The 18,268-nt window shown below is 40.4% G+C and overlaps 2 protein-coding genes across 3 annotated transcripts; both read left to right on the forward strand.

Annotated features, from left to right (window-relative positions):
• The first annotated feature begins 680 nt into the window (after positions 1-680).
• LOC118424606 (gastrula zinc finger protein XlCGF7.1-like) lies at positions 681-2,601 on the forward strand. The gene is made up of 2 exons (XM_035833244.1): positions 681-753; positions 1,165-2,601. Exon 2 carries the CDS (start codon positions 1,172-1,174, stop codon positions 2,078-2,080), a length of 909 nt encoding a protein of 302 aa, XP_035689137.1. The 5' UTR covers positions 681-753; positions 1,165-1,171; the 3' UTR covers positions 2,081-2,601.
• Positions 2,602-5,488: 2,887 nt separating this feature from the next.
• Positions 5,489-7,696, forward strand: LOC118424607 (zinc finger protein 525-like). 2 transcript variants are annotated; one of them, XM_035833246.1, is made up of 3 exons: positions 5,521-5,641; positions 5,844-5,871; positions 6,495-7,696. In XM_035833246.1, exon 3 carries the CDS (start codon positions 6,502-6,504, stop codon positions 7,510-7,512), a length of 1,011 nt encoding a protein of 336 aa, XP_035689139.1. In that variant the 5' UTR covers positions 5,521-5,641; positions 5,844-5,871; positions 6,495-6,501; the 3' UTR covers positions 7,513-7,696. The 2 variants fall into 2 exon arrangements, with proteins under 2 accessions (XP_035689138.1, XP_035689139.1); XM_035833245.1 differs by lacking the exon at positions 5,844-5,871 and having other exon boundaries at positions 5,489-5,641.
• The last annotated feature ends 10,572 nt before the right edge of the window (positions 7,697-18,268 follow it).

Genomic DNA, 18,268 nt, shown 5'->3' on the forward strand with positions numbered 1-18,268 from the left:
GTCCACACAGAGCAAGGACCGTTGGATGCTCAAGTATAGTCTTAGGATGGAATAGCTTTCTTACGGCTTATAGCTAGCACTCAATTGAACACATCTTGGTTTAATTTGATTTCTTGGAACAAGGAGCAACAGTCGTTTTGATTGACATGACCTGTTTATTCAACTTGCCTTCCATCAAAGTCAATACTGCCGGAAGAAATGAGCCTAATGGAGTGTGTGACCTTAGTATGGTAATTTTGGCACTTTATCTTTGTGATCTTTGTACGTAAGCAGGCCTGGTGCTCGTTCCATAAATTTACAATCGTGAAATAATCTACTCATATATGCTAAAAATAAACTTGGATGCTCTGTTTACCAAACGTTGGGTGAAAAAAGGATTGATTGAATCATTGTCACCAGCGACCATAACAACCGGACGATGCAGTGTTGAACAGAAACGGGGGAATCGGGACACTTTTTTTTCGCGACCCACTAACTTAAGAAAGTCATTTGAGCTTTCTATGGATATATAATATAATGAAATTGATGCAGAAACAAAAGAAATATGACCAACCGAAGTTAATACTGCAAACTTTTTGTGCCGAGTTTATATGGCACCTGCCCGATAGTGTAGGCGGTCGGTGCAACGCAATAATGGGTAAGCAGGCATCAAATGACCTTTCACCCCATAGTCAGTTACATTTCACCCCTTGCTGCTCCAGACACACCCTTGCAGGAGGATTGTGCGGAGATAATAATCGACACTGTAAGCAGGTAAGAACGAGATATACATACAACACGACATCATTATTATGAACTATAGGGGGTAGAGGCCATTTCTCTGGTATGTTGGCTACGTTAGACAGAATGGTAAGACTTTTCTGGGTGACGAAAAAAGGGTGGGGAGGGGGGCATCTTTACCTTCGCGGAAACAAAGGAAACATTGTTGTTGCTCGCTCCGTTTCTATCACTTCCTCATTTTCTTCAACTTATATATACATGTTGAATTGCAAAAACATTATATGTACATGTTGAATTGCAAAACACAAACAGAAAAAAAACACGTAAATAGCTTCTTAGGCTATACAATGTATATGTAAATATAAACATTATTTACTTGCTTGCAATCATACAGTTTTAATTGGTTTATTTTTTTTCTTTTCTGATATTTTTCTATTCCATTAGGTTAGACATGGCAGAGGGAAGTAATGGGTCTCCTACTGCTGTTCCCCAGAACTCCAGTGATTGGTATCGGTATCCGCCTGGAGTTTTATGTAACAAGGATGCAACCAAGACCAAAGAGTACCCCACAGCTAGCAAAACGAGTTTGGTCAGTCAACCTGAAGCACACACCTGTGAGAAACCCTACATGTGTGGGGAGTGTGGGTATAGGACAGCTTACAACTCAAATTTATCCCAGCATATGAGAACTCATACTGGTGTCAAACCCGACATGTGTGACTATCCCGATGCACAAACGTCTACGTTGAAACAAAGTTGTGAGGAACCCTACTTGTGTGGGGAGTGTGGATACAGGACAACTCAGAAGTCGGATTTATCTGAACACATGAGAACTCATACAGGCCGAAAACCCTACAAATGTAACCAGTGTGACTATTCTGCTGCACATAAATACAACTTGGGCAGACATCTAGCCAAACACACTGGAGACAAGCCCTACATGTGTGGGGAGTGCGGGTACAGGACAGTTCAAAAGTCTCATTTGTTCGACCATATGAGAATTCATACCGGTGAAAAACCCTACAAATGTGACCAGTGTGACTATTCTGCATCAAAGAAAAGTATTTTGGATTATCATCTAGCCACACATACTGATGACAAACCCTATATGTGTGGGGAGTGTGGGTTCAGGACAGCTCGGAGGTCTGCCTTATCCCGGCATATGAGAAGACACACAGGGGAAAAACCCTACAAGTGCGACCAGTGTGACTATTGTGCTTCGCGGAAATCCACTTTGGACCAACATCTAGCCATACACACTGATGATAAGCCCTACATGTGTGGGAAGTGTGGGTACAGGACAGCTCGGAAGTTTGACCTGGTGAGACATATGAAAACTCATACTGGTAAACAAGAATAAACAATCTGATCAGTGTGACTATTCTGCTGCACATAAATCTATACATTGATAACTTTTCCCAACATATGAGAACTCGCACATGACACAAAAAAACTACAAATGTGACCTGTGTGACCATTCTGCAGTAAAGAAATGTAATTTTGACTGACATCTGAGACAACACACATACTGAGACGCACCTTACATGACGGTGTGCCTTAACACTTCAAACGACCTAATACAACCTGAAACGACCTAAAACTGCTCTAATATGCAATGTACATGGAACAACAACCTTGTGTGATGCTATGGCTTATGCATTTATGGATTTAGAAAACACAGCAAGTATTTAGCGTTATTGTATGTAAATTCACCGGTTTCAAGATCGAAGCAATGTCTGGCCGCCATGTTGGATCGTCTATATCTAGAGTCTGTGTGGGGAAGTTCTTGGACGAGTTCATTTGGCGGGAATACCGGACTGTTTGACTAAGTTGAGGCCATGTCTTGTGAAGTGACCCTCTGTGACATAAAAAAAGTATTTATTTATTACCTTTGCCAGAATGGCTAAGGTTATGTTTTGGGCTTGTGAGTCTGTGTGTGTGTCTGTGTGTCTGTGTGTCTGTCTGTTAACAGCATAACTCAAGAAGCCTTGGATGTATCCCGATAATATTTGGTAGGTGGGTAGGGGTCGGGAAAACGAAGGTCAAGTTCGATAATGGGCCCCCTGGCGGCTTGCTAAGGTACTGCAGCAGAACCTCAATTTTTGATATCTCCTGTTCTGGACATGCTGTGATCATGATTTTCGAGTGGTAGATAGCCCTCAAGGCAGAGAGTAAGTGCTGGGAGTTTGGGCCCCCTAGCGGCTTTTTGAACTAGAACTGCAGGCGCCGGTTTCCTTTCAAACTTTGGACGAGAATAACTCTACAACGTGTTGACGGATCGTCATGATTTTTGGTGTGTAGATAGAATGAGTGATGACGTACATAATGGTATACTAATTATGCAAATCAACAACTAATTTGCATAATTAATGAGGAACATTTATAAAACCACTGCATTCCATGATAGGACTTTAAAACTTGTCCAATATGTAGCTGGGAAGGAGAGAAATGTCGATAGATATCAATTATGCAAATGATGGCCTCATTTGCATACTTAATGAGAAAATATGAACATGTTGGCGGATCATCATGCTTTTTGGTATGTTTTATATGTGGATAGACTAAGTGAAGACGTTCATAATAAGATGCTAATTAGGCAAATTAACAGCTAATTTGCATAATCAATGTGGGAAGTTTATAAAATGTCTCTCCTTACCTCTGCTCGGGCGTATCTTATTGACAGCTACAGGTGCCAGGCAAGTAGATCAAGCTAGCAGGCTGACCCAGCCTTGCCCCCTGCCCCCTGGGTGCCAATCACTTTTACCGACTAGAGTAGACTTATGTTGACGGAAAACTGGGGAGGATAGGTTGATCCCATGTGTTTTAAACTTCTGCAGTTTTGTTAATAGTTATTTCCATGACAAATGGAGATATAGTTTGGAGTGTGTCTGTGTGTTTGTGTTTCCGGGTCATCTTCCACCTGCAATGTGACCTTACAGTACCAACGTCCTTGCTACTCTCGAGTATCAGGTTGCTTAGAGCCACTGTTATCAAGATAATGTCAGGCCAGTCCAATTCAATGTTTTGGTTGACAGATTCTATTTTTCTGAATTTCAGAAAAAATTGTATCTCAGCTCTAGACTACCAAAATGAAATCGTCTTAGCACAAGCTTTTGCTTGCAGTCTTGCACTCATAGAGGTGTGACTTAATCAAATAACATATATAATTATATGTAATGAGTAGCATACTTATGTCTACAGACATCTTTCTACATAACAAACCTGGTTCATTTGGCAAAGGTATGATTTCGTCGAACTCTAGTTTATTTATCTATTATATAATCAACTTAAAAAAATAGTTTCGGTGAATATCATGGCTGATATGCAAGGACATAACTAATAAGTGAAAATAAGGAAGTTAAATAAAGGTACAATTGCCACTCTATTTTCCCTTATATATTGGTTTACAATATTGTATCACAAAAGTAGTCCACTCTGTTCTGTTGCTACAGTGGTGAGTTCATCCTGCAGCTGCAATCAGTCTTCCTTTTAATCTCTCCACTTTATCCTGTTCATCTCAAGCTTCCTAAGCTGTAGTTTCTTTTCTGACCGCAACGATCCTTGTCCTCTGTCTGTTACAGGTAAATTTCATTTTATTGACACAGAGTCCATCCCAAATCACCACAAGTCTTTTAGACAGTATTTAAAGGAATTGTTAATTGTTTCGAATAGGAGCGTATCGAAGTCATCAAAGTTAAAATGTTTTCAAAAATTGCGATATGGAAATTCGATTGTATTTGAATTGAAAAGCATTATTATGAACTATAGGGGGTAGAGGCCATTTCTATGATATGTGGGCTACGTTAGACAGAATTGTAAGACTTTTCTGGGTGACGAAAAAAGGGTGGGGAGGGGGGCATCTTTACCTTCGCGGAAACAAACGAAAACATTGTTGTTGCTCGCTCCGTTTCTATCACTTCCTCATTTTCTTGTCCAAACAAATAAGGAACTGGCCAGACAGCTATCGCCATGGAGGTATAGCAGAACCCTGTGGTGTACGGTTACATGTACTGTACGAAGCATACCAGGACAAAGCTCGAGGGGCTAGATTATGAATGTGCTTGTATAAGACTAAAGCTTAAGAAATCTTGTTAAAAAAGGCAAGTCTACCAGACAGACGACCGAGAAATCTACTCAAATAAAGGTTCAAACAAACAAACAAACAAACAAACAGATAAACTCAAGATGCCGAGTTCCTTTAAATCTCATTATTGGCAATAGACTTCAAAACACCTGCGTGATTCTGTCACTAAAAGAAATATTAACAAATGTTTATAAAAGTTGAGATGGCAGAATTAGTTCATTGCACCGATTTTTTTTTTTACATTTAACCGATGGGTCCTTTGTGGAGGGCCATTGATGCATAACATCCAAACACACTTTGCAAGGATGTGTGAATTCCTTTTTTCCTATAGCGCAGTGACCGATTTGTTACTACAATGGTAGAAAATAAAAGACAATTATCTATTTATTAAAAGAAAACCAGGGTGGACAATGATTATTTTCTATAACTGTAATGTACTGTTAGTAGTAATATTACCAGTAGGGTAATTCATTTCTTTTATAAAAGCCGAGTACCGAACTATCAAGCTTGTTTTTATATAAAGTGTACATTAAAACGGGTACTCATTGCATTATCACTCACCAAAACAAGGCGCACATGGTCTTAACTGTGATTTCGTTAACTGATTATTTCCGTGCTATGGGAAAGCAGGATTGGAAGGAAGGAAGAAAGGGAAAGAAAGAAAAATCCAGAAAATGCAGCTCCTCTGAAGTATAGGCTGAACACGCTACACACTGTTATAAGCAGGCATGGAATTGACCTTTCACCCACAGTGCCAGTCACCTTTCACCCTTGGCTGCTTCAGACAGACGCTTGCAGGATGATTGTGCGGAGGTAAATTATCAACACTGGAAGCAGGTAGGAACGAGATATAGATTCAAAATGACTGCATTCTTATGAATTTTAGTGGGTTGTGGTCGTTTCTAATACGCGGGCTACATTAGCCAGAACTGTAAGACTTTTCAGGGTGACGAAAATGGGGGTGGGGAGGGGCCGGGTTTACTGTTTATACCTTCACGGAAACAAAGGAAACATATTGTTTTTGCTCCGTTTCTCCTAGTTATCTTCTGCTCCTCAAGACAAACAAGGTATAAATATATAACCTAGATCAGACAACATAGTTACAGGGGGTGTAGCCAACATGGTGTTCGGTTACATGTAGCAAGTATAGGGACAAAGCGATGGGACTAGATCATTATGTGTTTGTGTAAGATTAACAGATCTTGTTTAAAACGGCTAGCCTTCCCGACAGGTGACCGATAAATCGACTCACGATGCCGCTGGGGTCATGTATGTTATTGGCGGAGTCTACTGTAAAATGGGTGACGCTTTTATGACGGGTGATTTGCTATGAGCTGTAGGCAATCACGAATGGCTTGAAGCTAAATATTTTGTGACAAATTGTGGAAAGAAAAAACAACAGCTAATTTTTTCTTTGGAGTAAATTGCTTACCGTATCATCTTTGATTTATCGCTTCCTGTTACTGTTTACTTGAAGTTGACGTCACTAGTACACTGGAAACATATATTTTGTAATTGCGAAAACACAACAAACAGCTACAACAAACAGAAAAAAGACAACAGCTTCTTACCATGAATATCTTGTTAGTCAAGAAAATGTAAAGATAAACATTATTTGTTTTCTTGCAATCACCTAGTTTTAATTGGTCTTTTTTTTTCTTTCCTAACTTTTGTTTGGCCATTCCAATAGGTTCGACATGGCAGAACTAGTTAATGGGTCTCCTACTGCTGTTTACCAAACCTTCTGTGATGGGTCTTCTACTGGATTTCTATTCGACCGAGATGCAAGCATAAGAAAAGACCAGCCCACAGCGAGCAAAAAGAGTTTGGTCATTGAACCAGAAGCAAACTCTGGTGAGAAGCCCTACATGTGTGGGGAGTGTGGGTACAGGACAGCTAAGAAATCTCATCTATCCGACCATATGAGAACTCATACCGGTGAAAAACCCTACAAGTGCAACCAATGTGACTATTCTGCAGCAAAGAAAAGCCATGTGGATTATCACCTAGCCAAACATACTGGTGACAAGCCCTACATGTGTGGGAAATGTGAGTACAGGACGGCTCACAAGTCTCACTTATCGCGACATATGAGAACTCACACAAGGCAAAAACCCTACAAGTGTGAAAAGTGTGACTATTCTGCAGCAAGCAAATACCAATTGGACCAACATCAAGCCAAACACACTGGTTATAAGCCCTACATGTGTGGGGAGTGTGGGTACAGGACAGCTTACAAGTCTCACTTATGCCGGCACATGGGAACTCACATAGGGCAAAAACTCTTCAAGTGTGAGCAGTGTGACTATTCTGCAGCAAGGAAATACCATTTGGACAGACATCTAGCCAAACACACCGGTGAGAAGCCTTACATGTGTGAGGAGTGTGGTTACAGGGCAGCTCAAAAGTCACATTTATCCCGACACATGAGAACTCATACTGGTGAAAAACCCTACAAGTGTGACCAGTGTGACTATTCTGCTGCACAGACGTCCACCTTAAACCAACATCTAGTCATGCACACTGGTGAAAAGCCCTACATGTGTGGGGAGTGTGGATACAGGACTTATCGCAAGTCTCATTTATCCGAACACATGAGTACTCATACAGGTTACAAGCCCTACACGTGTGACCAGTGTGACTATTCTTCTGCAACAAAGTTCAATTTGGACAGACATGTATCTAAACACACCGGTGATAAGCCTTAGTCTTACATGTGTTTGGGTCGTGGGTACAGCACAGCTAAAAAGCGTTGCTTAGCGAAACACATGAGAACTAATGCTGGTAAATAAAGCTACAAATGTGACCAGTGTGACTAAATCAAGCTTGAAGCAACTCACATGCGTAGCTTATCTCAAAATATGAAGACTCACAAATGTAAAAAAAAAAAAAGAATGCCCAGTTTGACTTTTCTGCAACAAGTAAGTGTAATTTCTACGACAATCTTAGACAACATACAAACTAATGACGCAACTACATGTGTGGGGAGTGTGTGTACCTTGTTTACCTTGCCGAACATCAGAATTCAAACAGCAGAAAAACGCTATAAGTCTGACCAGTGTGACAATACTTGAGCATCTGAATTTGACAACCACCAAAGAGCACAATGGTGAACAACAGTATATGTTTGAGAAATGTGATTTTAGGACATTTTATCTAACTCGATAATAAATCCGAACTGGTAGTGCATATGGTATGACGAGAACACCGGGCTGTTTGACTAAGTTTAGGCCTTGTCTTGTGAAGTTAGCTTCTGGGACGTAAAATGTTTCAGTAACTACCATGGCAGATATGTAAGAAGTTTAATAGAAGTACAGATTACATTCTATTGTCTCAGTCTCTTCTGTGGCAGGTTATTATGCTGACCGTACATGGTCACAGGTAGTTATTAACGTGCTATGTGAAAACAAAACACTATAAGAAAGAAAGAAAGATGGAAGAAAAAAAAATGAAAGAGAATAAATTAAAGACATAAAATTCCAACGAGGCTGTCGGACGACTTTCGCTGAGCCAGCGGTTACTACGGAGGATGATACTCAGGCTAGTCGGATAATAGTCAAAAGGCCCGAGGACGTATCTCTACCATGCAAGGTTCCAAATTTAGACGAATATAAAGGGCATCTATTATAAAGTGCAGGCGGAACGTTCTAGACAGTGATGGTTAAGAAGGACCTTTCACCCCACTATTATATTTACCTTTCACCCATTGCTGGTTAAAGGTCTCAGAACACAGTTTTTCGCCTATTGGGATTAACATGGTTAAGGACCCCAAAGTGAAGTGGTTCGACGACTCAAAACATATAGAAAGGTGCAGATACAATTTACAAGAATTTAGTATGTTGAAGTCGAGGGTACAACCTACAAAATATCTGCCTGCTCGTTTTTCTATAAAAGACACTTTGATTTGACCCCCAGCGGAGACGAACAGGAAGTGCCGGTAACAGTATCAAGGCGCAAATTCCCGCTGGCCGAAAAAGCAACGTAATCCAACTTATACCGTATCAACACCGATATATTCCTCTACCACTCACCACAGTTTCCACATCGCTGTTATATACGGAAGAATAACTGCAGCCGTGGCCGCTAATTGGCCTCATTATCTCAACAAATTTAATATTCTGCTTGACTTTTTCTGCTACAAGGTGCTTGCCAGACCATATTCTACCTTTCTGAGTGATTAGGGTTGGGGGTTAGCCTTTTTAGGGCGGAAAAAAAGGGGGCGGGGGGGGGGGTCGAGCTGGCTTTGGACCACACTAAGTCCTATACTTAAGCATAGCGAGCGGTCTTGGTGGCCGTTGCCATGGTAAGGGTGGGTCTGACGGTAACAAAAATGTTACAGTTCAAGTCAGCCAACGTCAATTCCTAACATATCAGTCGAATTCAATGTTGTTGCCCGTCCCTGGGGAATTCACGCTGTGGTTCAACCATTCTGCAGCGAGAAGATCCAATTTGAACCGACATTTAGCAAAACACACTGGTGACAAGCCCTACATGTGTGGAGAATGTGGGTACAGGGAAGCTCGGAAGTCTAATTTATCCAATCATCTCATACCGGTGAAAAACCCTACAAGTGTGACCAGTGTGACTATTCCGCTGCATTTTTATTATCTAGCCAAACACACTGGTAACTAGAGTTCGGCGACCTCATACCTCCATGAATATTTAGAGCTTTTGTAAATTTCATGCAATTGACTGATACATTAACATAATTTATGCATGGTATTGTTCACCATTGACTAACGTACACATGTCACAGTAATAAAATTCCCATCATTAATTATAAAGCGGTTTAGCAATTTTTACATAAATTATGCAAATAAGTTCCTCATCACCATATTTGGTATCTACTTATAATCCACGCATCATAATTAACATGTGTTACATTTATTAAAATGTTATTGAAAACAATCGAATTATACAATTTCCTCATTAATTATGCAAATTAATTCCTCATTTGCATAACATGCATATCATTATGAACATCTTTGCCCAAGGTACCTGCATGCCTTATATGATGCCAATCCCTCAATCCTTTCGGCAGTTATCCTCTATGGAATGTCTTGACAAAAACGACCCTGCAGTTCCTTTATTACATGTTAGGGGGCCGAAACTTGCTTCACTTTGTCATGACACAAAAAGCTATCTATCGCTTAAATGTCAACACCATAGCATGTCTAGAACAAGAGATACATGAAAAAACTGCTATGATAGAATGTTCTCATTAATTATGCAAAGATGCTGCTATTTTGCATAATTAGTATTTTATCTTGTACAACATTGCTTAAGGTACCTACATATCAAAAATGATGAAAATCCGCTGCTCCCTTCTTGAGTTATCCTCTTCAGAAGTTTTTTGACAAAAATGCCCCTGCTATCCCAAAACTAGACGCTAGGGGGCCCAAATTTATGTCGCTTCTTCCTGAGCCTAAGAGCTATCTAACACTCAAATATCGTGACCATAGCATGTTCAGAACACCTAGATAGCAAAACCGGAAGTTGCGCTGCAGTACCAAAGGGAGTTGCTAGCCTGATTAAATCTCGCTTATAGCAGCCCGCCAAACATCCGCCGGCCCACTATCAGCTTGATAGAGAATAGCCCTTAGTCAAGGGAACTGGGTTTTCCATATATGGATAATGTATGTAATTGCCGGGAGCCCACCAGAGCCTGGCTTTTGGTTGCTATGGACTGGGGTGGGTTGCTATGTGGTGATTGACAGCATCACACCTCTTATCTGTAGTTGATCTCTCTGATCTGTGCCACTTGTACTGATGGTGGGAACAGAGTTCTACTATTATAAAATGATGTCTTTTTTTAACAACCGCTACACCGAAGAACTAATGTGAAAATTACCCTTCAATACATAGAATAGCATTCATTTAGGTAGATGTGCCTGTGGCATAACTTTTGATGTGCCAATCATTATAGGAGGGACATATCATGGTTCTGAGAAGTTTGACCAAGGAGGTTGACAGGCTTCAACTGTCACAACAACATGGCGCATTTTTGTGAACCAACTGTTTTTCTGCAGTTCTCTGCCTATATAGATTTTAAAAAATGTACTTTATGCCAAGCTTTCGTTGCTGGCCACATAAAATCTCACCACCAGGCAAAATAATAGTTCCAGGAAAGTCTGCGCTCCAAGATTCCTTCAAGTTTCTTGAAATCCCCACAACTGGCACAAGACGTTGTTTTCCTATTAAACACAAACATGCCTCTGCTCCCATGGGTCCTTCACACAGAGAACCACAGCCCGGCACAGACAATGGGAGAGGCAACTAGCCCGCCCACCGTCTGGGTGGTGGAGACATGCTAATATACTGGTTTCCACGGTAATGGGGGCTTGACCAAAATCCTGGCTTGCCATTGGTGTTGGTATTTTCTACAACAGTTCCCCCAGGTTATAGCTAGTGGAGCACAAACTCCGCGGGGAGGGGCCAGTTAGAGCCCTGGACAGCGGAGTTTGTGTTACACAGACTAAGGGAGTTGCTAGGGGGCCCAAAATCTAATCATTTCCAGCTTTCATCACACACTACCAACACACCAAGTATGAAACCAATCCACCCAACCGTTCTTGAGTTATTTTGTTTACACACACACAGACACACACACAAACGCAGGGTAAACTAGAGTTCGGCGACCTCATACCTCCATGAAAATTTAGAGCTTTCGTAAATTTCATGCAATTGACTAATACATTAACATAATTTATGCATGGTGTTGTTCATCATTGACAAACGTACACATGTTACAATTATAAAATTCCCATTATTAATCATAAAGCGGTTTGGCAATTTTACATAAATTATGCAAATAAGTTTCTCATTACCATATTTGGTATCTGCTTATATTCCACCTATCATAATTAACATGTGTTACATTTTTTGAAGTCTAGTAATTGAAAACAATGGAATTATATAATTTCCTCATTAATTATGCAAATTAAACCCTTATTTGCATAAAATGTATGTCATTATGGACATCTTTGCCTAAGCTACCCGCATGCCTAAAATGATGGCAGTCCGCCGTTCCTTTCTGCAGTTATCCTCTTTGGAGTGTCTTGACAAAAACGCCCCTGCAATTCTAAAATTACATGTTAGGGGGCTGAAACTTGCCTCACTTTGTCATGACGATAAAATCTGTCTACAACCCAAATGTCAAGACCATATATCGTCCGGGACAAGAGATACATAGAAAAAACTGCTATGATTGAATGTTGTCATTAATTATGCAAATTTGCTCCTATTTTGCATAATTAGTATTTCATTTTGTACAACATTGTCTGAGGCACCTACATACCAAAAATCATGAAAATCCGTTGTTCCCTTCTTGCGTTATCCTCTTCAGAAGTTTTTGACAAAAATGCCCCTGCTATCCTAAAACTAGACGCTAGGGGGCCCAAACTTATGTCATTTCTTCCTGAGCACAAGAGCTATCTCACACTTAAAAATCGTGACCATAGCTTCAGAACACCAAAATAGCAAACCCGGAAGTTGCACTGCAGTACCAAGGGGAGTCGCTAGGGGCCCCAAAATCCAATCATTTCCAGCTTTCATCACACACTACCAACACACCAAGTATGAAACCAATCCATCCAATCGTTCTTGAGTTATTTTGTTTACACACACACAAACACACAGACAGACAGACACACAAACGCGGGGTAAAATATAACCTCCATGACATTTCATGGAGGTAAATATAACCTCCATGACATTTCATGGAGGTAATAAGCAGTACATGTGTTGGGAGTGTGGTTCCAGGACAATTCTAAAGTCTGCCTTATCCCGACATATAAGAACTCATACCGGTGACAAACCTTACATGTGTGACCAGTGTGACTATTATGAAAATGCAGTTTTGACCTACATCTAGCCGAACACGCTGGTGATAAACCCTATATGTGTGGGGAGTACAGGACAGCTAAAAGTCTAGTCTGTGTAACACAAACTCCGCTGTCCAGGGCTGTAACTGGCCCCTCCCCGCGGAGTTTGTGCTCCACTAGCTGTAAGCTGGGGGAACTGTTGTAGAAAATACCAACACCAATGGCAAGCCAGGATTTCGGTCAAGCCCCCATTACCGTGGAAACCAGTACATTTGCATGTCTCCACCACCCAGACGGTGGGCGGGCTAGTTGCCTCTCCTATTGTCTGTGCAGGCTGTGGTTCCCTGTGTGAAGGACCCATGGGAGCAGAGGCATGTTTGTGTTGGGAAAACAACATCTTGTGGGGATTTCAAGAAACTTGAAGGAATCTTGGAGCGCAGACTTTCCTGGAACTATTATTTTGCCTGGTGGTGAGATTTTATGTGGCCAGCAACGATAGCTTGGCATAAAGTATATTTCTTTGATCTATATGGGCAGACAACTGCAGAAAAACAGTTGGTTCACAAAAATGCGGCATGTTGTTGTGACACTTGAAGCCTGTCAAACTTCTCAGAACCATGATATGTCCCTCATATATTGCCCCATTGTCACATCAAAAGTTATGCCACAGGCACATCTACCTAAAGGAATGCTATTCTATGTATTGTAGAGTAATTTTCACATTAGTTCTTCGGTGCAACGGTTGTTAATAAAAAGATGTCTCATATTATAATAGTAGAACTGTGCATACATAGTCAACTGTTCCCACCATCAGTACAAGTGGCTCAGATCAAGGAGATCAACTACAGATAAGAGGTGTGATGCTGTCAATCACCACATAGCAACCCAACCCAGTCCCTAGCAACCAAAAGCCAGGCTGTGGTGGGCTGTGATGACAATTACATAAATTATCCATATATGGAAAACCCAGTTCCCTTGACTTAAGGCTATTGTCCATCAAGCTAATAGAGGGCCAGCGGATGTTTGGCGGGCTGCTATAAGCGAGATTTAATCAGGCTACTAAAAGTCTCATTTATCCGAACATATGAGAACCCATACCGGTGACAAACCCTACAAGTGTGACCAGTGTGACTATTCTGCAGCACATAGGTCCGCCTTGAACCAACATCACAAATATCAGTTATGTCACTGTCAAATGACCTTAAATTTGGTATGAGAGTACCTTATTTATTTTATAACTATCACATATGACCGCCACACCGGCATTTACCACTTAAATCAATCAATTTTATTCGTGCTATTTTCAGGCCAAACATTATTTCTTTGGCTCTTATGTCGCTGCATTAGAGTCAAATGGCCTGAAATTAGGCGTTGGGTTGCCTAAAAATTATGTTCACATGACGACATTCCCATTGGTGACATCCATCCCTCCAGCCTTGTAGAAAAGTAAGGAAGTAATTGTGAGTACTCAAATTGCTTTCTGCCTACTCGTTACTCAATTTACTATGACATTTGAGTGACAAAAGTAACGTACATTTTGTTGAAGATTCTGGAAGTTCCATCGTATAGGGCTACTTTGCGGTTACCGAAGGGTTCATTTTTATAGGTTTCGCCAAGGGGAAACTTTGTTCGCTTTCGAGCCTTGTAGAAAAGTAAGGAAGTAATTTTGAGTACTCAAATTGCTTTCTGCATACTCCTTAGGGGTTTTACTATAAAATTCAAGTGACAAAAGTAACGCACATTTTGTTGAAGATTCTGGAAGTTCCATCGTATGGGGTTACTTTGAGGTTACCGAAGGGTTCGCTTAGCGGTTTCGCCAAGGGAAAACTTTGTTCGCTTTCGAGCCTTGTAGAAAAGTAAGGAAGTAATTTTGAGTACTCAAATTGCTTTCTGCCTACTCCTCCCTCATTTTACTGTAACATTTAAGTGACAAAAGTAACGCACATTTTTTTGAAGATTCTGGAAGTTCCATCGTATGGGGTTACTTTGAGGTTACCGAAGGGTTCGCTTAGCGGTTTCGCCAAGGGGAAACTTTGTTCGCTTTCGAGCCTTGTAGAAAAGTAAGGAAGTAATTTTGAGTACTCAAATTGCTTTCTTCCTAATCCTTTCTTAATTTACTTTGACATTTGAATGACAAAAGTAACGCACATTTTTTTGAAGATTCTGGAAGTTCCATCGTATGGGGTTACTTTGAGGTTACCGAAGGGTTCGCTTAGCAGTTTCGCCAAGGGAAAACTTTCTTCGCTTTCGAGCCTTGTAGAAAAGTAAGGAAGTATTTTTGAGTACTCAAATTGCTTTCTGTCTACTCCTTACTCAATTTACTATGACATTGAGTGACAAAAGTAACGTACATTTTGTTGAAGATTCTGGAAGTTCTATCGTATGGGGCTACTTTGCGGTTACCGAAGGGTTCGTTTTTATGGGTTTCGCAAAGGCAATGGGAAACTTTGTTCGCTGGGCTTCAACTGGGCTGGCAAGTCGCAAGTAGCGCCTATATATACCTAAGAACAGGCCGAGGCGAAATATCACGCAACGTACACGCCTGCAGGTAAGAAATGTTTTCTTAAATTATCATTTTCGGAAAAAAATAGGAATATGGTTTTGAAATCAGCAGAAAGTTTTCAAGCAGAAAATGTGTACGATCACATAAGTAAACATATGCAACATGGACATGTGGTTGTCAAAGTAGTTGTCAAATCAATTGAAAGGTTTGAAGCAAAAATTTCGTCCTTTTGCCTAGACCTACGTACACATACATTACAATGGCCACATATGACTAGCGGAAGAACTACCCCCTCCTCCAAAATAGACTGATACCCTTCTCTGTATGTTATTTGTACTTAAGATACTCATGATGTGAAAAGAAACTCAGAATTGCCACAATACAAAGGGACATTTGGGTGGAGACACCGTCAGCTTGGGCGATTGGTGTCCTACGAAGATCACGCAGAGACGAAACGTCATAAAATCAAACGTGTGTAAAAGGTCTATAAAACTTAAAGCTGGACCAAACCTACTGTCTGAGCTAAATAGACTCGAATTTCAAATTGGTAAAAAAAGGGGTAGATAATGACTATGTATGTAAGGCTATGCATGGGAATTTGGCCGTCACCCTCCATAATCTTATTCACAGCTGTTATAGTAATTGACAAAGTTTTTCCTCGAAGAAATTCCATTGCATACCAACCCCCATGCATAGCCTTGGGACCCATAAAGGGTACCCCATAGAGCAACAGCCCACTCACTAGCCTAGCCTACCTTTTCTGGAAACCAACCCGAATACAAAAACAAATTCTGACCATCTATAAAGTATGTGTGACATATAAGCAATTCTGTGTTTGAAATGTTACAATTGGTATAAATGTCTCATTGCATTTCTCATGTAGGCCTGTCCAAACTATACCTAGATTAATATAACGTTTTCAATGTTTTCATAGTGAGAAGAGAGGCATAGAAGCATCATGGAGACAAGGGTGCTGGAATATGTGTCTTCAAGGTACATGCATTTACTCTTTGTATTTTCCTTTTGTGTATCTATGAGATGGAAGGATGTCCCAGTACCTCAATTGGTATCAGCCTCACATGTACAGTTGAGCTCCTGGTTTAAAAAGGAGACCCCATTCAATCCTGGGAAGGGTCGATTAGAAGGGACGTAAAATGCTCATCCTGTGTTCAAAGTGCCTCGTGCATGTTAAAGAGGAAAGGCTAGCAGCACCTTCCTGTAAAATATGTCTTGCTAAAGAAACAGCCAAGAAACTTGCTGACCTATGTGCCACTTAAACAACAACAATAACAAACTTTTATGCTTTGAGATTCAATGTAGACTCTAATATCATCATATCCTTTTCTCTTACAGGACGGAGCGACTATGAAAGCTATAAGCATTTGGCTGTACTCTACATTGTAGATGTAGATATGAAATATTTTGAATATTCTGAAAATGTCTTGAAGGGCAAAGAAAAAGAAATTTTGACTTTTCTATTATGATCAGCAAAGTAAACGGGTTTGATCAAATTTATATGTGAACATTACACTTTGAATCTTTTTTAATAGCATGCCTTTACTTAAGGTTGGCAGGAACGTTAAATTAGGAGTGAGACAAACCGACCTCAGTACAGGACTCTTCTTCAAAGTTTTGTTGGGAAAATCCTACAAGGACATTTGGAAACACATCTGCATTAATATTTTGGAACAGTATCGAAAACCTTCTTATAATCCCAATTACTGAAATATAAACATTTCCATTGTGCAAAAGATTCAATTAAGGCCACACCGACTTAATTTTAAGGATGACATCCTCTGGAGACCCCAAAACTAATGTGTGCGGAAAAAAATCCAGCAAAAATAAAACAAGTGCTTCAAAAAAGCTGGCATTTTGCCAAGGTTTGCGTGTGTACACGGTTTTTTCTAGTTATTGGAATGTGCTGAAACTATTGTTTATATTAAATGGATGTAAAAAAGGAAACAAGAACAATTGAAAATCACCCTCCCCTGGACTCGATCCTGGGTCGCACGGACCGTAGCTCTGGGGGTAACGATCTCAGCAATCGTTTACCCCCTGCTTTAACATTTTTACATTCTCACGCTCTCCATAGTACATACTACAAATCTAGTAAGTTAGAAGGTCCAGTTCTTTTTCGATAATACAGGGCGATCAATGAAAAATCGTGGCAATTTCCATGTTCGCACTGGAAATCCTACTAATGAATATTAACTAAGTCGCAAAGGAATCTGGGATAGGCTATATGTAACTGTTATATATATATATATATATATATATATATATATATATATATATATATATATATACGATTTATTTGGAAAACATTTCATCTTTATTAACATTAAAATGTAAGAGCAATAATTTGATTATATGCTGCATCAATCTTAGGGATATCATACTTCATTCACTTAATCTAATCAAATATCAGGCCCCATTACGGACCACAACCAATGACTCATGACGGAGCTTTTAAGAAGTATACAAATGCATTGCAGATTTTAAACAGGTCCGTTCATCTCAACATCTCAACATCACAACATCTCAACATCACAACGGCGACTACTCTGGCCACAGGGCTGCAAAAAAAGTGCTTCTAAACCACAGGAATTGACATCCAGACCAGTCTTTTCCATGCTTGGTTTCTCTTACGTTCACCTTCAGTAAGACTGTAAGAGGCAATGGTCGCCATTTCATCATGTTTGTTTTGCCATTCTTGTTAAAAGAAGAAACAAGGGCGCTGTGGTCCCATACCCTGACCATGTGCCACTGTTTGGTCGCAATAAGCAGTGTTTCTTATCTACGGGACCGTAAATCGTGTGGCCGTAGCCGCGTTGGACAGGTGCGTGGCTGCTATATAGACTAGTTCTTAATGATCATAATGCCACAAAACGTGCCGGTCCGGCTAGCGAAGAGAGTTTTGGACCCGAAAACAAAACTCAGCACGGTTCATAGAAGTTTAACATTTGCAAACAAGACTGACGGGGAGACGCCATCCGGTTTGCGGCCTCGGGTTTACGTTACTGAGTTTTGAAGGTAAAAGTCGATCTTGAATAGTCGAATTGACCCCTGAATAACAAGCGAATGGAAACCGGTATCTAAACGAGGTACGGACGACTTACATTCGATCTTGTAACGAGC

This window comes from Branchiostoma floridae, chromosome 10, assembly GCF_000003815.2.
Source record: "Branchiostoma floridae strain S238N-H82 chromosome 10, Bfl_VNyyK, whole genome shotgun sequence".
In the NCBI taxonomy this organism is placed as follows: Eukaryota; Metazoa; Chordata; class Leptocardii; order Amphioxiformes; family Branchiostomatidae; genus Branchiostoma; species Branchiostoma floridae.

Excerpts from the sequence above, each read along its gene's own strand:
- LOC118424607 (XM_035833245.1), top strand. The coding sequence starts at position 6,502 with ATGGCAGAACTAGTTAATGGGTCTCCTACTGCTGTTTACCAAACCTTC.
- LOC118424606 (XM_035833244.1), top strand. The coding sequence starts at position 1,172 with ATGGCAGAGGGAAGTAATGGGTCTCCTACTGCTGTTCCCCAGAACTCC.